Source organism: Cynocephalus volans, chromosome 6 (assembly GCF_027409185.1).
Source record: "Cynocephalus volans isolate mCynVol1 chromosome 6, mCynVol1.pri, whole genome shotgun sequence".
Lineage (NCBI taxonomy): Eukaryota > Metazoa > Chordata > Mammalia > Dermoptera > Cynocephalidae > Cynocephalus > Cynocephalus volans.
The window spans coordinates 51296157-51313725 of NC_084465.1; the positions used below are offsets into that span (position 1 = coordinate 51296157).

The 17569-nt window shown below is 38.5% G+C and overlaps 1 protein-coding gene across 1 annotated transcript in view; it reads left to right on the forward strand.

The window, feature by feature from the left end:
• The window catches only part of FBXL13 (F-box and leucine rich repeat protein 13), a 242872-nt gene that overhangs the window by 3334 nt on the left and 221969 nt on the right, over positions 1-17569 (forward strand). Inside the window, exons 2-3 of the mRNA XM_063101040.1 lie at positions 12662-12765; positions 13549-13639. Coding sequence (XP_062957110.1) covers positions 12662-12765; positions 13549-13639 — 195 coding nt within the window. The remainder of the gene's footprint in view (positions 1-12661; positions 12766-13548; positions 13640-17569) is intronic.

Below are 17569 nucleotides of genomic sequence, written 5' to 3' on the forward strand. Positions count from 1 at the left end.
TCTGTTTGGTTTTTTTTTCCCTTTGTCCTGCATGACTCTTTGCTCTGTTCTGTTTTTTCCCTATTCTTTTTTTCTTTCTGTGCTCAAGTTTGGATCTTTTTCATTGACCGTCTTCATGCTTACTAATTCTGTTTTATGCTGTATGCAGTGTACTGTTAAATACATTAAATGAAATCTTAATTTTAGACAGTATAATTTTGAGTTCTAGAATGTCCATTTGATTCTTTTTTATGCATTCCAGTTCTTTTCTATACATTAATTATGCATCTTTTCATCCATTTTGTCTGTCTTTTCCTCTTGTCTTTAACGTGTTAGTTATAGTTATTTTAAAGTCATTGTCCTTTAACTTGAATATCTGGATCATCTGTGGGTCTGCTTCGATCGTTGTTTTCTTCTGTTGATTATTCTTCACATTTTTCTGTCTCTGCACATATCTAGCAATTTCTTATTGGACATTGTGTAAAAAAGAACAGTAGATGCTCCAGATGATATACAATTGTAGTTTAAAAAGTTCATGGAGAGATTTGTATTCTCTTTTAATTCGATTTTTACACATACTTTGGAGTGCCCTCACGTTTTTTCACCAGAGAGAGTTCTCCCTTTCCTTTCTATAGGGTGAAGAGTTTATGACCTTGATCCAGGCTGGGATTGAGCTGGGTTGACTATTGTCTGGACTCAGTTTTATTTAGATTCAGTCCACATCTGGTTTGTCCCTGTTCGTTGGGCATAGCTATTCTGTGCTTTTGGTCTAGAAGGTAGCAGGTCTCTGTCTCCTTGGCCCAAGAGGTTGCAAGCGATTCAGTTTGCCCTTCAGAGGTTTTTGAGTTTAGCTTTTTAGCTTCCATCCCGGGCCCTCAACTTTGAAATTTGGCAAGTGAGTGTATTGAGGGTTAGGCTAGCCATATGTTTGAGGCGGGCTTCCTTTCCTTTCTTTGAGATTATGAGAGACTCACTCTGCCTTTTAGGAGTTGTTGTTCTAGTTCCCCAGCCTCTTAAATGAACACTGCCAGAACACAGCAAATATCTTATGGGAGAAAGTGGCTACATTTGGGGCACCTCAAGTTTCTAATCTATTATGTCATCCCCTAAAACCTACTGTTTCCTCTTCCCACTGGTAGAGTTCCTCTGCCTGGGGCCAGCCCAATTCTCATTTCATACCCAGAATTGGTAGATGTCCCAGGGAAAACAGTTGTCCATCGTCAGCTCATTTCAGAAAGTTCTTCCTCTTCTGGAATTCCATAGCTTTCCAATATCTTTTCAAAACATGCTTTTTTTTGTAACATATCTGGTTTTTTCCTGGTTGTTGTGGCAGGATCATTGGACCATGGTGACTTTCCACATCCTACTCAGAAGTAAAGTTCTGTGAAGTCTGCTTTTGTTTCACTTCTCAGTTTACCTCAGATCAGAGATGGGGTAGGTGTCCTCCTTTGCTCCCCATTACCACTTCCAAACTACATATCTTCCCTGTTTTTTCTAAAACCTCAGCTTCTTTAAGGTTCATAACATCAGATTTAGCACTCACTTTATTTATTATGTATCAGCCTCTTGGTAACTATTTGCTTTGTTGATAACTTTGGCATCTGCCTCACCACCTTCCTTTCTACCTCTACTTCTATCATTGTTCTTGGTGGCTTCAACATCCACAGGGATGTTCCTTTCATATCTTTGACCTTTCTTCCAATTATCCTTGCTTTCACCATTCCTTAGCCATCTGCTTCTGTGGTCATACTCTTGACCATTTTGTTCCAAATTGCTGTGTACCATCTTTGAAATCTCCATTTTTTCATCCTACTTTCCTTCCAACTTCCTGGCTCAATCACTCTAGAACTTCCACTCTATCACTTCTTCAACTCAATTGACACCACCAGTTCATCCATTTAATGATTTTTCCACTATCAGATATTATCCTCATATCCTCATTTCTCTCTTTATCCATCTTAGTTCCTTGGTTCATCATTGTTGCAGATATCAATTGCTGAATAAAGAGTTTACACAAAATTTAATGGTTTAAAATAACATTAATCATTTTATTCTCAGAGTTATGGAAATTGACAGGGTATTTTTGCTTAAGATCTCTCTTACACTTGCATGTCAGAGTGGCTGGAATTAAAGTCATCTCAAAGGCTTCATTACTTATATCTGGCAGTTGATGCCAGTTGTTGACTAGCACCTCAACTGGGACTACCAGCTAGAACATCTATGGTAACCTCTCCATGTGGCCTGAGCTTCCTCACGGCATGAAGGCTAGGTTCCAAAATAAGTGTCCAAGAGATAGAACCAGGTAGCATGACCTTTTATTACCTGGCCTCAGAAATCACTCAACATTACTTCCACTGTATTCTATTCATTAGAAGTGAATCATTAAGGCTAATCCATATTCAAGGGGAGGGGAATTAAACTCCACTTCCTGAAGGGAGCAATGCCAAAAATCTGTAGACATGTTTTTAAAATACCACAGTCATGTTAATCACTTTCAAGTACCATTATCTACTTTACCTGTCTCTCTATCCATTGATTTGACAAGTACCTAATCCTGGTAAAACTCAAATATCTACCAATCCTAGCCTACCTCTGAGCAATTGAACATATATTTGAAATTTAAAAAGATAAAATGAAAGGTAGTCATACCTTGGTGTTTTTTTCTCAGAACGTATGTAGCTAGGGATGGATAGAATGACAGCTTTGATTTGGCAGTATAGTCATTTTTTGTTTGCTTGATGTATCAGTTACCCATTGCCATGTAACACAACAGCAAAATTTGGTTGCTTAAAACAACAGGAATCATTTAATTTGCTCAAAATTCTGAAATTCTGGCAAGGTTTTGCAGGGACAGTTTGTTTCTGCTCCATGCGTACTGTCTGAGATGGATCAACAGATGTAGAAGATCCACTTTTAAGATGGTTCACTTGCATTCCTAGCAAGTTGGTGCTGGCTGTTGGCTGGGAGTTCAGCCAGGTCTGTGAACCAGGAGGCTTTTTTCCTCTCCATGTGGGCCTCTCCATGGACTGCTTGGATTTCCTCTGAGTATGGTAGTTGGGTTCTAAGAGCAAGCATCCCCTAAGTGAACCAGGTAAAAGTTATATCACCACTTATGCCCAGGCTTGGAAGTCAACATAACTATTTTCACCTGGATTCAAGGGGTGGGAACATAGAACGCATTTCTTGGTGGAAGGCATATCAAAGTCACATTGCAAAAGGAGCATGTGGGATGGGAGATATTGTCACGGTGTAAGGAAAATGAAAAAGGGTCAGGGTCCCTCAGCTGTTCGGAGACTTGCCGAGAATGACCTAGCCTGTTTGACATAAATACATTAACTGCTCCTGTGCGCCCAGGTGTTCTTGGTTACTGTCTGATGTAATTGCGCATGTGTACCAGGTGTTCCTTTGTTATCTGACTCGCACCCAGGTGTCCCTGGGATATCTGACTTAAGTATAAAGGACAAATGGCTCTGATCCACAGAACCCCCAGGACGCCCCTGGGAGTGCTCCCGGGACGCCATCCAGAGGCCACCAGGGGGCCCCTGCCGCTGGATCTGCCGGAGGACGCTGTGGGCTGCTGCTGTGGGGGCTGAGCTCGCATTCGAATAACACATGTCAACCTTGCCAGCGGCTCCCAGTATCTTTCCAATTACCTAGCTCGCCACCTGCATGTGAGGGGTCTGTGACCCAGTCTGCACAATGGGTTTGAAGGGTCTCTGACCCAGCCTGACACACGGCCATTTTGGAAAATACAATCTGTCATAGTTGAGTTGTTGCAGAAGGGGAGTCAGATCAAGTTGGACCTCAAAGCATTATCTGAAAAATTAAGATGTGGCTCAAACACCATCACCCTGTGAGTAGGTCACAAAACTTCTGTAATAATTACCCCCTCCCTTTTTTTCCTTCTTCCTTTTCTATGTTCTCCAGGAACATATGTGTAATGGGCATAAACAAGTTACCTACACAACATCTATTTCCCTCTTTCTAATATTTCCTACACTCTTATTCCATAACCTGCCTCTTCCCTCAGATACCCCATGTGCTTCAAGGAAACTGATTATTGCCATCTCTGGGGTTGGATCCTGACTGGCTTGCAACAATCAGTGCATTCAAGTTTTCCTGGCCACAGTGATTGTGACCACAGGGAGGGAACGGTTTAGGATCATGGGAGAGGGCAAGATGTGATCCAGGCCGATTTAGATCAGGATGCTGGTTGGAATGCTGGGACAGAGATACACCATCTCTGGATGCTGATTATCTTGTGCCCACAAGGAGAGAGAATTTTAGGGTGAAGTGGATTCCAAGGATGGCAGAGTGAGGAAATGGAAAGAAATCAGGCTTCTAGTGACATCAGTAAACCACTGGATTAAACCCACACTGAAGCTTTATCTGCCTTTGAATTTCTAGTTGTAGGAGTCAATAAATTCAATGTTAAGTTGAGGTTTGTTACTCGAAACCTAAAGCATCTGAAGCAATATGAGGGGATTATGTTTTATTGTAAGATTGCCTACGTTTGATTCTTGGCTTCACCAGTTATTAGTGGGGTGACTTTGAGCAAGTTTCTAAATCTCTGTCTCTTTATAGTAAGATTCCAGATGGATGACATGCAGGCCTTTATTTTCTAGAGCAGGAGAAAGCAATTATGAAGGGAAAAGTAGAAAAAGAATATCGTAAAATGTGTCCTCAGGCAGATCAATTTTAGGAAAGAATACATAGGAAAGTTGAGGATCTGGAAATGGATTTCTTTATACCACATTCATGCCCACACATCCCTTGGAGAGCCTCTGTGGGCTCTTAGAGGTTCACATGCTACTTAAAGACTGCTGGATTGTATGTTCAACTCAAGTTACTCAGGTAAGTTTTATTTTTTTGAACAGATAAGGATCTTGACACCAGCCAGCCTTTCTTGTGGGGGCAGGGTGGGGAGGGATGGCAAGAGTGGTCAGCTAAGGGGGTTGCATCAGACCATTCTATCTGCAAATGTTTGTGGGGCATCTACCTCGTTCTAGTAGAAAAGATCTCAATGGCTTACACTTGCAGCTTGACTCTGAAGCTGTCTCTAGCCCATACTTTTTTCTTGAGCTCTCTGAGCATTTATCCATTTGGATGTCCAACAAGCACATTAAGGAAGTAACAAGAAACAGGTGAAATTAATTTTAACAATATGTTTTATATATACCGGTCTACCCCAAAATAATCATTTCAACATGGACTTAATATAAAATATAAAATCAGAACAAGTTTTTAAAATTGGGTGTGTTCTTTACACTTAGAACACTTAGTTTGGACTAGCTACATTGGAAGTGCTTAATAGCCACATGTAACCACAGCTGCCATACTGGACAGTGCAGATATACAATATATTGACAAATTTTATAAGCCAAGGAAAATTACCCTTGACCCAGAAATGATCATTCTGTCTGAGAAGGCTGTTCTTTTTCATTGTGCCACAGTTTCCGGAACTTCAGGAGGAATGAGTGGCACAGCGAAGGTGGAGGTGCTGTCTATTGGCCAGTGAGGTTGGCCGCCTCCATCACAGCAATCAGCGGGGCCACACATGGGGTTCTTGTTCTCACAAATTTTATATCTGTTTTTAAAACTTCAGGAACCACATTGATTAGGTTTTTATTATGAAAATGAGGGATGTTTCAAGAACCTAAGTCATACGTTAACTGTTGGGTGGTTTGTGAAACAAACCACAAAAGCCTCTTTAAATGCTTAGCTGAGAAGGGCCCTAGAGGAGACTTCTGAGGACAGAGAGGAAGTCCAAGTAGCTGCCCTCCTGTCTTTCTGAATTTTACCATCCCTTTGGGATTTTCTCTTTGGTTACTGCCGTTTGCCTCACTGTCTAAATGAAGCCCATCCCAATAAAGGACAAATATATGGGAAATCCGAGATGGTTAGTAAATGTAAGAAAACTTACTTAACCCCACTGATAAAAAGTGTAGTTGAAAATGAATTCCAATTGTTAACCCATCAAATCAACAGAAATAAAAATTTTATGGTTCTTAGTGTGGGCAAATGTGAAGTGAAGTGCACACTCTTAATTTTTGCTGCTGAGAGTGTAAGATGATAAAATCTTTTGGGAGAGCAGTTTTGAAATCAGTATGAAGATCTTCAATATATACCTTTTGATTCCTTATTTTTATAGAAATCTATCCTAGGGAAATGGTTAGAGATGAAGCTGTGCATCTGTCATCATCAGTAGTGATAGTTAAATAGGTATATCATATTTAGCAGTGGGAAAAAGAAACAACCTAAATGACCAGCCATCTAAAAGTTATTAAGCTTTATGGTTCACTTTTTACAGTAGATTATCAACCAACTTCAATATATGATGTTTTTGAAGAATTTTTGATGACATGAAAAAATGTTCATGATTAGCCAAAAAAAAAAAAAAAGATACAAAGCAATCTATAGAATGATAATAATTTTGTAAAAATATGTATGCATTGAGGAAAGACCAACTTAATTTTTGTTTGAGGTTGTTTCTGGTTGGCAGGATGATGGTTGATTTTTCTTTTCTTTTTTTAATTTTTAAAATTTTAAAATTTTATTTGTTTTTTATTTTTATTTTCTTCTTTGCATTTTTTCCTGAATTTTCCAAATTGCATAGAACATATGCTATTTTTATAATCAGAAAAAAATGTTCATACATTAAAACAAAGTAATGAAATGCTGGCCTAAGTATAGGGAAAAATGCTTCCTTTTTTGCTTTCCCATATCATTTTCAAATGAACTTTATTGATGGAGATTTAAACAGAAATAAAGTGCAGGAAACAAAAGTATTGATTGCTGTGAAGGTCTGGTTTCTCATCCTAGGCTGGCTGGCTAACTGGCCCAGTTGCAGGCCTGTGTCTGGTCTCCTTAGGACAAGAGTCCTTTTGCCTCTGGTCACACAGCTGAGATCTCCTGGGCACGTTGTTTCCTAGACAGGCCAGCCTCTGTCACAGCTGGCACCTTCATAAAACCCTCTCACCCTGGTCCAGCTTCCAGACAGGCCTATCTGTGGCTAATTGTGTACCGGTAGATCTCTAAGGTTTTTCTTTTCTTTTTTGCAGAACTCTACGGTTCTAAGGACTCCTATGGTACTGCTCTATGGGAGGAAAAAGAGTGAGCTCTGCTTCTTCCCTTTGTCCCCATGCTGCACATCCGAGAGCAGCTCTGCTTTTATCTGGATTATATTTTGGGATTCCCGAGTTTTTTTTTTTTTTAATTTTTTTCTGATTTGAAAAGTTAATCTGAAACCACTGTGGTCAAACCTCATGATTCTGTCAGGGAATAATCTCTTCCTTCATGGTTCATGTCCTCAGCTTTGCAGCAAGCTAGTCTTTTCCATCATAGACCATCAGTATCATATATGACTTTCATGCAATCCAGATCTGTTGTTTATACAAAAGATATAAACATAGAGGTATAGGAAGGCTTCTTTTTTGTTTTGCCTTGGAGTCAAGTATGTTTTAAACTTTAATTTTAGATTTGAAATACATGAACCAAATGATCAGATACTTGAAAATTTGGGCAATAAGATAATACTCTACATAAATTATTTTAATATTCAGGAAAAATATATTTTAGAAATTCAAAGTTATTTTTAACATCTAGTGTAGATACTTGGGGCCTGCATCTACGTAGAGTTGTAGGAAAACTGAGTATTGCTTTCTGATTCCTCACTCACCACATTCAGCATTTCTCTCTCTTAGAACTCTGAGATACTCTTCCTTAATATGCTCTCCTTTGGAGATACTCTTTCCCAAAGGCATTTGCACTTTCAAAGAGATCATTAAGATAGAAGCCGACACAATGAAGCACTACTGGTAGAATTTCAGACAGTAGGCAATAAAAAAATATTTAGAAATCTGTTTTTCCCTCAGTTTTCTACTAGGTAAAAGTCAACACACTGTCTACAGGTGAACAAGGTCTGCCCCATAGGGACCAAAGATGAGCTAGATATTATGGATGTAGTGTCTACAAAATTATTAAGCAGGTGTACCTAGTGATCGTATCTGAGAGTAAGAAAATGCTTGTCAAATTGTGAGCTCAGATTTCAGTTTAATGTTTGGGAAAGGAAAAGAATTTACAGAACTAGATCTTCCCAGCAGAGGGCATACTTAAGCTACAAATCATGATTTTTAAGCAAAGTTTTAAAAAATTTTTATGATTTTATGAAAAGCTTTTATGCTTTATGTTTCTTTCAAGATTAAGTTGCCAATCTGTATTTTTTAAATATGGCATTTATTTCTAAATTACATAGACTCTATTACTGGGTATTTTTTTTAGGGACTAACTGTTGCACATGTTTGTCAGAGATGCAAGAATCCGGGATTACTGATTATGTGAGCAAGGGACCACCCTGCCAGTTTAGGAGAGGAGAAACTGGTTACACGAACTCATTTTGCTGGACCTTGTCGGGAAAGGCTGTGGCTTCTCCAGAGGGTTTTTTCTTTGCTGACTTCCTGCACCCAGCCTACCAATTCACAGATGTAGTTCCTGAGGCAAAGCCATGGGACACTAAAACAAAAAGCATATGATTTATTATTTCTCTGGTAACAATGTCCTTATCTAGGGATTAGATGGCTGGGACCCCCTCCCCATCGGGACAGGAACAGCCAGCAGGTATCAGAATCCTGTGTCTTGCTCTCACCTCACGGAGGCTGCGACTCCTCACTCTCCAGCTTGCTTTAAAAACCCTCAAGTCTGGTCCCAGAGGCATCTTCTCCTGCCTGAGGTCCCTTCTGAAAGGTTGAAGCCAGTTGGCCCCTTTCAGAAATCTTCAAGATACTTTCATTTATAGTTTCTAAAATAAAAACTTGACACCATCTCTTTAAATGTTGACAAGACATAGAAGCCTTTGTTTTCAAAATTTTAACTTAACTTCCATAAACAAATTAAGATATCCCCCAAATAACAACATGCAACTCTATCTCCGTCCCAGATGAGAGTGGCGATTTTTGTGAGATGTCACTCTGGACTTGTTTCAGGGGTTGTGGATGGGGGATGGGGAGGTAGAAAGGACTTTGAACAGTGTTTAGGAATTCAAACGTGTTCCTGAGTAAAAGGGTTTCTGTAACTAAGACATTGCATTTTTAAAAGTAACCTCATTTTTTAAAGGCGCAGAGCTGTATATTGATTATTCTACCATCTGTTTAAAAGAAGAATATTTCTGGGTTTGTATACGAACAAAATATTTCCAGATAGATAAAGTGAACCCCTCACTCCAGGTTCTGGAGGAAGATGCATACGCATGTATACAATTTTGTGTGAATGCGTTGTAGGGGAAAGGAGGAGCCGTGGGTGTGTAGTTTAAAAAGCTGCTGGCTCTGTGAGTCACCTGACCCTTCTTTGTCTCATCTGGAAAATCCAGAAGCAAGAATATACTTTCTAAAAGTCAAGATCATCCATAGTCACCCTTGGCCATGTGATTGATCTTGGTGGGGTTTGATCATGAATGAACTATTGGATCTAGAGGAGGACACATGTCCTGGTGCAGGTCCAGCTTCCTCACAGCAGCCCTATTTACTACTTTCTTACATTCATTCTTTATTATAGCCAAACCGGTCTGTGCCCCTGGGGCTTTGCTTTTCCTCTTCCCTCATCTGCAAGCTCCCTGCCCTCTCCTTGCCACTTGGAAGTTTCTCCAGCTGCTGAGGGCCCCAAAAGCATTTGATAATCATTTTTATCTCTACACTCTTGGAGCAGTTATTTTTTTGTATTACTATTTAGGCCTTTAGCATATTTCACCATGTTTATCCGAGTATCTAAGAAGATAAAGACTTACTCTTTTAAGTGTCTTACATCCGTTTTTATATGCCTACCCAGAGTTATAAAGGATAGTTACTATCTTGCTATTTATACTTGAACAATTGTTTTATCAAGTTCTCTCTCAGCCATTTCCCCCTAAATGTATTTGTTCTAACCTCTTCCTTTAGGCTTGGTATAAACTCAGTGTCTGTCTGTCTCATGTCTTCACACTGAACATTGAGTGGTATAAGGAAATAGTTTGAATTTCTTTTCTCTTTGTCCAAGTCTTTTCCTCTAATGCAGATGATAATTAGCAGTGGAATGGTTAGAAATAATGATAATGGCTTGCTGTCATTATTGGCTGAATGCCTGTTTTGTGTTAGACACTATTCGAAGCAGTTTACGTGTATTAATTCATTAATTCTCATGATAGCCTGACACATGTACATTTATTATTCCGTTTTAGTTACAGAAACACAGAAACAGAGAAGTAACTTATCAGAGGCTGCACACTGGAAGATTGCAGACCCAGAATTTAAATTCAGTGGACTCTACCCACTGCATTATCCTGCTCCTTGAAAGATAGGGAGCGGTGGAAAGGAGTGGAAGCAACTGTCCTGGATAAACCCATGTTTGTCCTCAATACCCAGAACATCTTTCAGAATATTTGAGAAATATTGGGCACTGAGATTAGGGAAGCAGAGCCAAAAGAAAGTGGAGGATTACGTAATTGTTTTGTGAATTTATAAGCTTGAGAAAGCCAATCAAGATAATTAAGTCATGGTCTTTTTTTGTCCTTGATTATGTAAGTTTTTACTAGGAAGCCTAGCAATAATAAAGCCCTGATTAATGTTTTTGAGGGCCAAGCATTGATCTTGTGGGAATATCTGCATATTTTGCTTCTGCTTATAATAAAAACTAAATTAAAAGTTCTGTGATTTTTATTTCCATTGAGTAGGCAGAAAAGGTATTGATTCATTGACAGTGCTGTCTTATTGGCATGTACCTATGCACTTTTTCACTCATTAAGATATGATACCTCATGCTGTGTTATTTTGGCCAGTGGGAAAAGATGAACAATGAGATTTCCTATGCAAAAAAGTGAACATTTCAACTCTGCAAGTTTCATATGTCTTTATTAGCATTCCAGAGACTTATCCTCTCAACTTGACTTCTGCATGATAACTTTCCAAGAAAAGCAGTTTTCTGATCTGTGGAGCTTGGAAATGTAAAGAAATAAGTAATTTCTGATAACTCATTAATCAGATCCCAACTTTCTTAAGAATTCACTGTGAAACTGAACTCCATTAGAGTACTAGTTCTCAGACTTCAGGGTGCCTAGGAATCACGTGAGGAGCTTATTAAAATGCAGGTTCCTAGGCCCCATCCTCAGAGACCAGTTTACTCCCCCAGATGATTCTGATGTAGATGTCCTCAGGGTACCAGAATAAGACAGGAAGGGATGTGGAGTGGGGAGCACAGAAACTCAATACTCTGGAGACCCAGAAGACCAAGGTACAGAAGTGCCAGAGAGCAGATGGGCTTTTCCTTGGGGCTATTCAGGGAGCTGCTGGAATTCTGATCGGCCTCCAGGTAATAGAAGACTTCAGCCTTTCTATTAGGTCCCACATAGGATCCATTCTTGCTGGCTGTTTAGATAATAGATGACTATTCAAATCCAGCTTGCATGTGTGGTAAAGAACCACTGATCCTCCTGTGCAACCATATTCTCATGGTTTGGGGGAGAAAGAAGAAAGAAGTCAGTCTACAGATGGCTGAGTACTCACTGTGAGCAGCTAAGTGGGGCGAGGTCAGGAGGCAGAGCTGGAGGGGAAAGGATTGAAATCTTAGCTGCACACTAAGGGGGACAGGGAAGCTACTGCAAAGTGGGAAATTGTATTATGAAGGGTCCAATGAGGAGAAATCAACCTCTTTTTTTTTTTTTTTTTCTTTTTGGAGGATACTATAAGACAGCTGAAAGTCTAAGAGTAGATTCCCAGGCCTAGATCTGCTGACCCTTGGCCTGTGGATGTGGGAAGAACTGTTCTGCATAACTCAAGAGGTGGAATTATTTTGTTCCTGAAATAGAGGAATAGCAAAAAGCTGGTAGGAGGTGTCGTATCTGGGAGAAGGGTCAGAGAAAGCATCCCTACTCCCAACACACACCCACACTGGACCCAACCGGGAGGCAGTGAACCAAGAAGGTAAAGAGAAAAGCCTGGAGAGAATTCAGGTGGTTTCTGTGGAATGTGTGCTGTAAACCTTTTCCTCTGTCTCAAGTGGAGAAATCAGTAGGTCTCTATATCTTGCCAGTACTTTTAACAAGAAGTTTCTTCTTTTCGGGGGAACTCAGAGAGGAAAACGAGACAGTAGCAGCTTTGTGAGTTCCATATATGTGCTTTAAACATCAAGTTAGATCCAGGAAGTCATTTGTTTCCCACCTATGTGTACTCTGCTACAATATTTCAACTATTCATACTCTGTAGATGTTGTGGATGATAAAATAGGAACGCATTTTTAAGAGTTTTGAATTCACAGTAGATTTTGATGGCAGACTTTCTCAATCGCTTTTATGGTTGGATCTGAGGAATTTTTTGACTTAAAACAATGGGTTCCTCCTACATAAAAAGGGTAGAAACCGCTGATCTAAAGCATCACAACTATGCCTTCGCATTGGCTACAAAGAGCTTAGTTCTCACTTAATGCAAAATACTGTACAGCATCTTTCTTGTGCCACTTACGGATTTTTAGAAAGAGGCAAGGTAAGCTACATTTTTATTTGACTTCAGTTAAATATTAACACAAATATAGAGGGATATGTAAAAAACATGTTTACTTAAAAACTCAGAATGGCTATTTAATTATGTGAGAATAAGTCTATCTGCTGCTTAGTAAGAACATGCAAATTCAGAGACATTGATTCCATTTTCTTTTTTTCCAGGCACTGTTATGTGGTCTACTTGTTACGTGTCCTGAGGATCCACTGAAATATTTGGAGGAAATGATCATGACTATAATTGAAAATGGTCTCGAAAGTCTTCTTTGGTAAGTATTGTTTTGATTTCTGATAGGGAAATATTTTATTTTGCAGATAAAACATTCATTGTATAATACCAAAATAAGGTCTTGCCAATGAATGCTTGAAATCTCAAGATTATTAAAGGAGCCTTCCATAAGGTTTTCAAGTCCCAAAGACTTAAATATGAATAATTTACCCACTGGTTGTCAACTTGAGAAATATAGTGTATTCTCATCAGTAACGTGGCAGTTTATTTCAAGTTGGGGATGAAGACAGGGAGGCACACCCTTCTTGGGGACACAGCAAAATCTTGGAGGGGTAGTTTGAGAGTGTTCCAGGTGACTCTGATATGCCTCTCCCGAGGGGAAATGGCTCTTTCTTCTCTTCCCTTCCACTCCACCCACAAGAATGACTGGTTTAATTATGAAACTGACTACAGTTGGGCGCTAAGTATACTTGGGTGTCATATCTGCAGATTCAGCCAACTGCAGGTGGAAAATATTCAGAAAAAAAAAACCCCAAAATAACAATAAAAATAATACATACTAAAAAAATACAGCATCTTAACTATTTACATAGCATTTACATTGTATTAGGTATTATAAGTAATCTAGAGATGATTTAAAGTATATGGGAAGCTATGCATGGGTTGTATAGAGAATACTACTGCCATTTTATATAAGGGACTTGATTTTGGTATCCCAGGGGCGGGGTGGTGCTATCCTGGAAACAGTCCCCTGAGAATACCATGGGCTGACTGTACTGTGAAACAAAATTAATTTTGACTTTGTTTTATGATTTTGTTAAAGGGATATGTGCATTGATCCATCAATGAAACCAAATATTCGAAGACTGTCTGAAACTTACCTGGAACAACTTTTTGGATTGGATGATCAGCTGGTGATTATCAGTATCCAGGCATTCTCAGATATACACCTTAAGTATTGATGGAAGTTCGAAAATAGATTTTAGATCTTATGGGAGGTGTGAGGTTAGACTGTTTTTGGAACTGGGGTCACCCAGAAAAGTGAAGGAATGATACACGCACACATAACCACACACAGCCCCACTCGTAGTAACCTCCCCAATTTCCAAGAAGCATTTAGACAGGCATTTGTTCTTCCTCTTTCTGATAACATCTTTTCATTAAATTTCTCCCAGTCCCCTTCCTTCTTATCTCTTATGCGTCTCTATAATGGAAAGCTTTAAAGAAGGATGTTTTCTTTCTAATCTGCTGCTTTCTGTGTTCCACACCTCCTCCATTCTCTCTGCCATCTGCTCTCTCAGATCAGGATAAGGGGAACCTTGCTCATAAAGACATGGTTGAAACATTAATGAGATCTAATTTAAAAGCCAGACCTGATTGTTACCGAAAGGAACAACCAGCTCCAGCAGCTGGTTTTGATCCTGTAAAGAGGGTAAGAAAGTAATTCAGGACATGTAGACTTTTAGAACAAAGACTGTGTATTTAAGAGAAGGTAAAATAGCAAAAGGCATGTGGGGAGAGAAATACCAACACGCATTTACTTGCGTGTGAAACCGTGTGTGATATGTCTCAATCCCAAGGCTGCTGTTTGGGTAAGCCCAGGCAGGGTTTGAGAGTTGCTTGTGAAGTTGGGCACTGAAAAGCAGAATCAAAGCCGTGTTCAAGGTGGGTACTGAGAGCCAGGAACAATTTAAAGCATCCATTTAGAAGGATGAGTGGAGAATGACACTGGATTCTAATCAGTGGTCTGCAGCAGAGAAACAAATAGAGGGATGGGATAATTCTGCCAAGCATGGGATGATTTGGAAGCACCAATACACTGGGCAGAACCCACATGTTGGATCTTAGTTGATCTGCATCACGGTGTGGGGGTGTTTTACTGGCTGTATTTATTCATCCACAGACCTTTGGTCTACTATGGAGTGCAGATATCTGCAAACTGCCGTTGTAGAAATGTTGAAAACTGTTGCTTTTTAAAAGATGGTAAAATTTCTGAAAACCACTGATCTAGAGGAGTAAACCTCATTGTCAGTAATTTGACAGGGATCTTATGAAATATAAAATCAGGTTGTATCCAATATCTAGCTAAAAAACTATAGGGAACCTTAAAAAAGAAACAGTGCACAGAATTGCAATTAATTGCACAGAATAGCTATTTCAAATGTAAAGTTTTATTAGAAAAGGGATTCTCAGGGATATTTCATGACATTGAAATCACAAAAGATAAAGATCTAGAAGCTGATCCAAACTTAGAAAGGAGTATTGCAATTTGCCAAGGCATAGAAAAGATGCCCACTTCACATCATAAGTTCTGAAAAATAGAAACGAGACAGGACTTTGCAAAAGCAGTGAGAAAACTATTTAAGATTATACATAAAAATGGTGTCCTAGTGTTGTTGCTTATTTAGAGGGCTCAGTGTAGATTGAATCTAGATTAATTCCTTTTTCCTTCACTCTCAGAGAAAAATGAAAAGTTGTGTTTTTTTAATTTTCAAAATTTATTTTTTAATTGTCACATAATTGTACATATTTATGGAGTACAGAGTGATATTTTGATACAGTATACAATGCATAATGATCAAATCAGGGTAATTAGCATATCCGTCACCTCGAAGATTTATCATCTCTGTGTTGGGAACATTCAAAATCCTCTCTTCTAGCAGCTATTTGAAAATATAGAATAAATTCACCCTACAGTGCCAGAGAACCCTAGAACTAGAATAAGAACTAGAAAAGTATGTATCTAGTTGTGAGTTTGTATTCATTAACCAACCTCTGCCTATCTTGCTCCCTCCTACACTTATCCTCTACTAACCACAGTTCTACTCTCTGAAAAGTTTTTAACAAAGAAATAAAACACTTTAGTCCTCAATATTTCTGATATTTTAAATTATGCATACTAAATAAATACTACTTTTACTTTTCTTCCCTCGTGTTCCTTTTCTATGTAGTTCCCTATACAGTTATGCCAGTAACAGAGTTTTTAACGTTTTAACAAAAATTTTAAAGGTCGTAAACAATTGTAATTTTTCTCATTAATTAAGCTTGCTTTAAAGTGTTTTACAGTCTCACACTATAGTCCTGCATGGCAAGGACTTCCTGTATATGCCTATTTATAAAGTGTAACTATGTGTGCTCACTTAGAGAAGAGTGAATACAGGAAACCGTGAGTAAGCCAAACAGTTACAGAAGTAGGTAGTGCTTTCAGAACAGTAGAGAGAAAGACAGTTTGTTCTAAGATAGAAGGACCAACCGTTGTAAGGAGGAAACTAACTTCACAGACTTGATTCTCATTTCTTAGGAAATGAAATCTCCAGATGGGTCAACTAATTACAAAAAGAGAAGGCGTATATAACATTAAAAAATCTTTTTGTTGTGGAAAAATTTAAATGTAGCACAAAAGTAGAAAGAATTCCATAATGGTCACCCAATACCCAGCTTGAACAATAATCAGCGTTTTGCCAATCTTGTTCATTCATTTTCCCCTCCTCCCTTTTTGCTGGAGTTTTACAAAGCAAATCCCAGAAATTGTATTCTTTTACCAGTAAATACTTCAGTGTGCATCTCTGATCGGAAATGTTATTTCTAGAGAATATAAATACAGTGTGGTGGTCTTATGTGACAAATAACAATAATTCCTGAATATCATCTAGTGCTGATTATATTCAGATATATATACCATATTTGAGTTTCCCAAACTGTTTCAAAAATGTCTTTTTACATATGGTTCTGTTCAAATCAGAATCCATACAGAGTGCAATATGTTGCTTAACTAATGTCTCTTGTAATTGACAATTCTCCACTCTTATTTTTTCTCATGTCACTTATTTATTGAAGGAAACTGATCATTTCCCATAAAATTTCCCACATTGTCATTGTTTCCTCTGGTGTTATTTCACTTGCTCTGTTTCCCGTATTTCCTGCAAGCTGGTAGTTAAATCTAGAAGCTCAATTCCATTCAGGCTTTTTTTTTCCTTTTCCTTTTTTTTGGGTGACAAGAATATTGCATAGGGATGTTGTGGTCTTCCTAGTGCATCACATTAGGGGGTACACATGGTCCAGTTGACCCACTTTTAATGAATCTTGACTCCTATAAACATTAACATAATTGCTTATTAGTTATATCCTACCATGCACATATAATGATTTTAGAATAACAATATGATACACTAAAAATAAGACTACTGAATGTAGTTTAAGAAAATTATGCGATTCTTTTTACCATTAATATGTATATAGCCCACCAACTATTTTCAGTAAAAAGAATACTTTTTCATTACCTAAAATAATTCTTTTTTTGTGTTGATGGTCATCTATTTTTCTCTTGGACATAATTATGCTTTTTCAATTATGTGTAACCTTACATGGCAGCAAAATCCAAAACAATAAAATGAGGAGTATTAAGAAAAGTATTGTTTCCGTTCCTGCCTCTGTATCCTCCCTATTCCATCCTTCCCTCTAGGAAACCAATTTTAGTAGTTTTTTGTGTATTCTTCCATTGTTTCTTTTTGAAAAATATGAGCAAATATACAGTATTCTCCCCTGCGACTTCTTACACAGACCTAGAAGACTATATCCCAGCCTTCTGCATCTTGCTTTTTTCATTCAGTATGTCCAGGAGATTGCTCCCTTATATAGCTTTTTAGATGCTGCTATCACAGGGGAGCATTTTGTGACAAAAAACTACAATCAGATGAAAGATGTGGACTTGAAAAGTCTTACTGATAACAACAAAAAAAGTTTAACTATGGAAAAGAAACTGAACATTAAGACTCCAGGGGCTGAGATTTTTATTATTTGGGAAAAACAAATAGGTCCTGAGCGCCAAACAAGAATTAATTGGT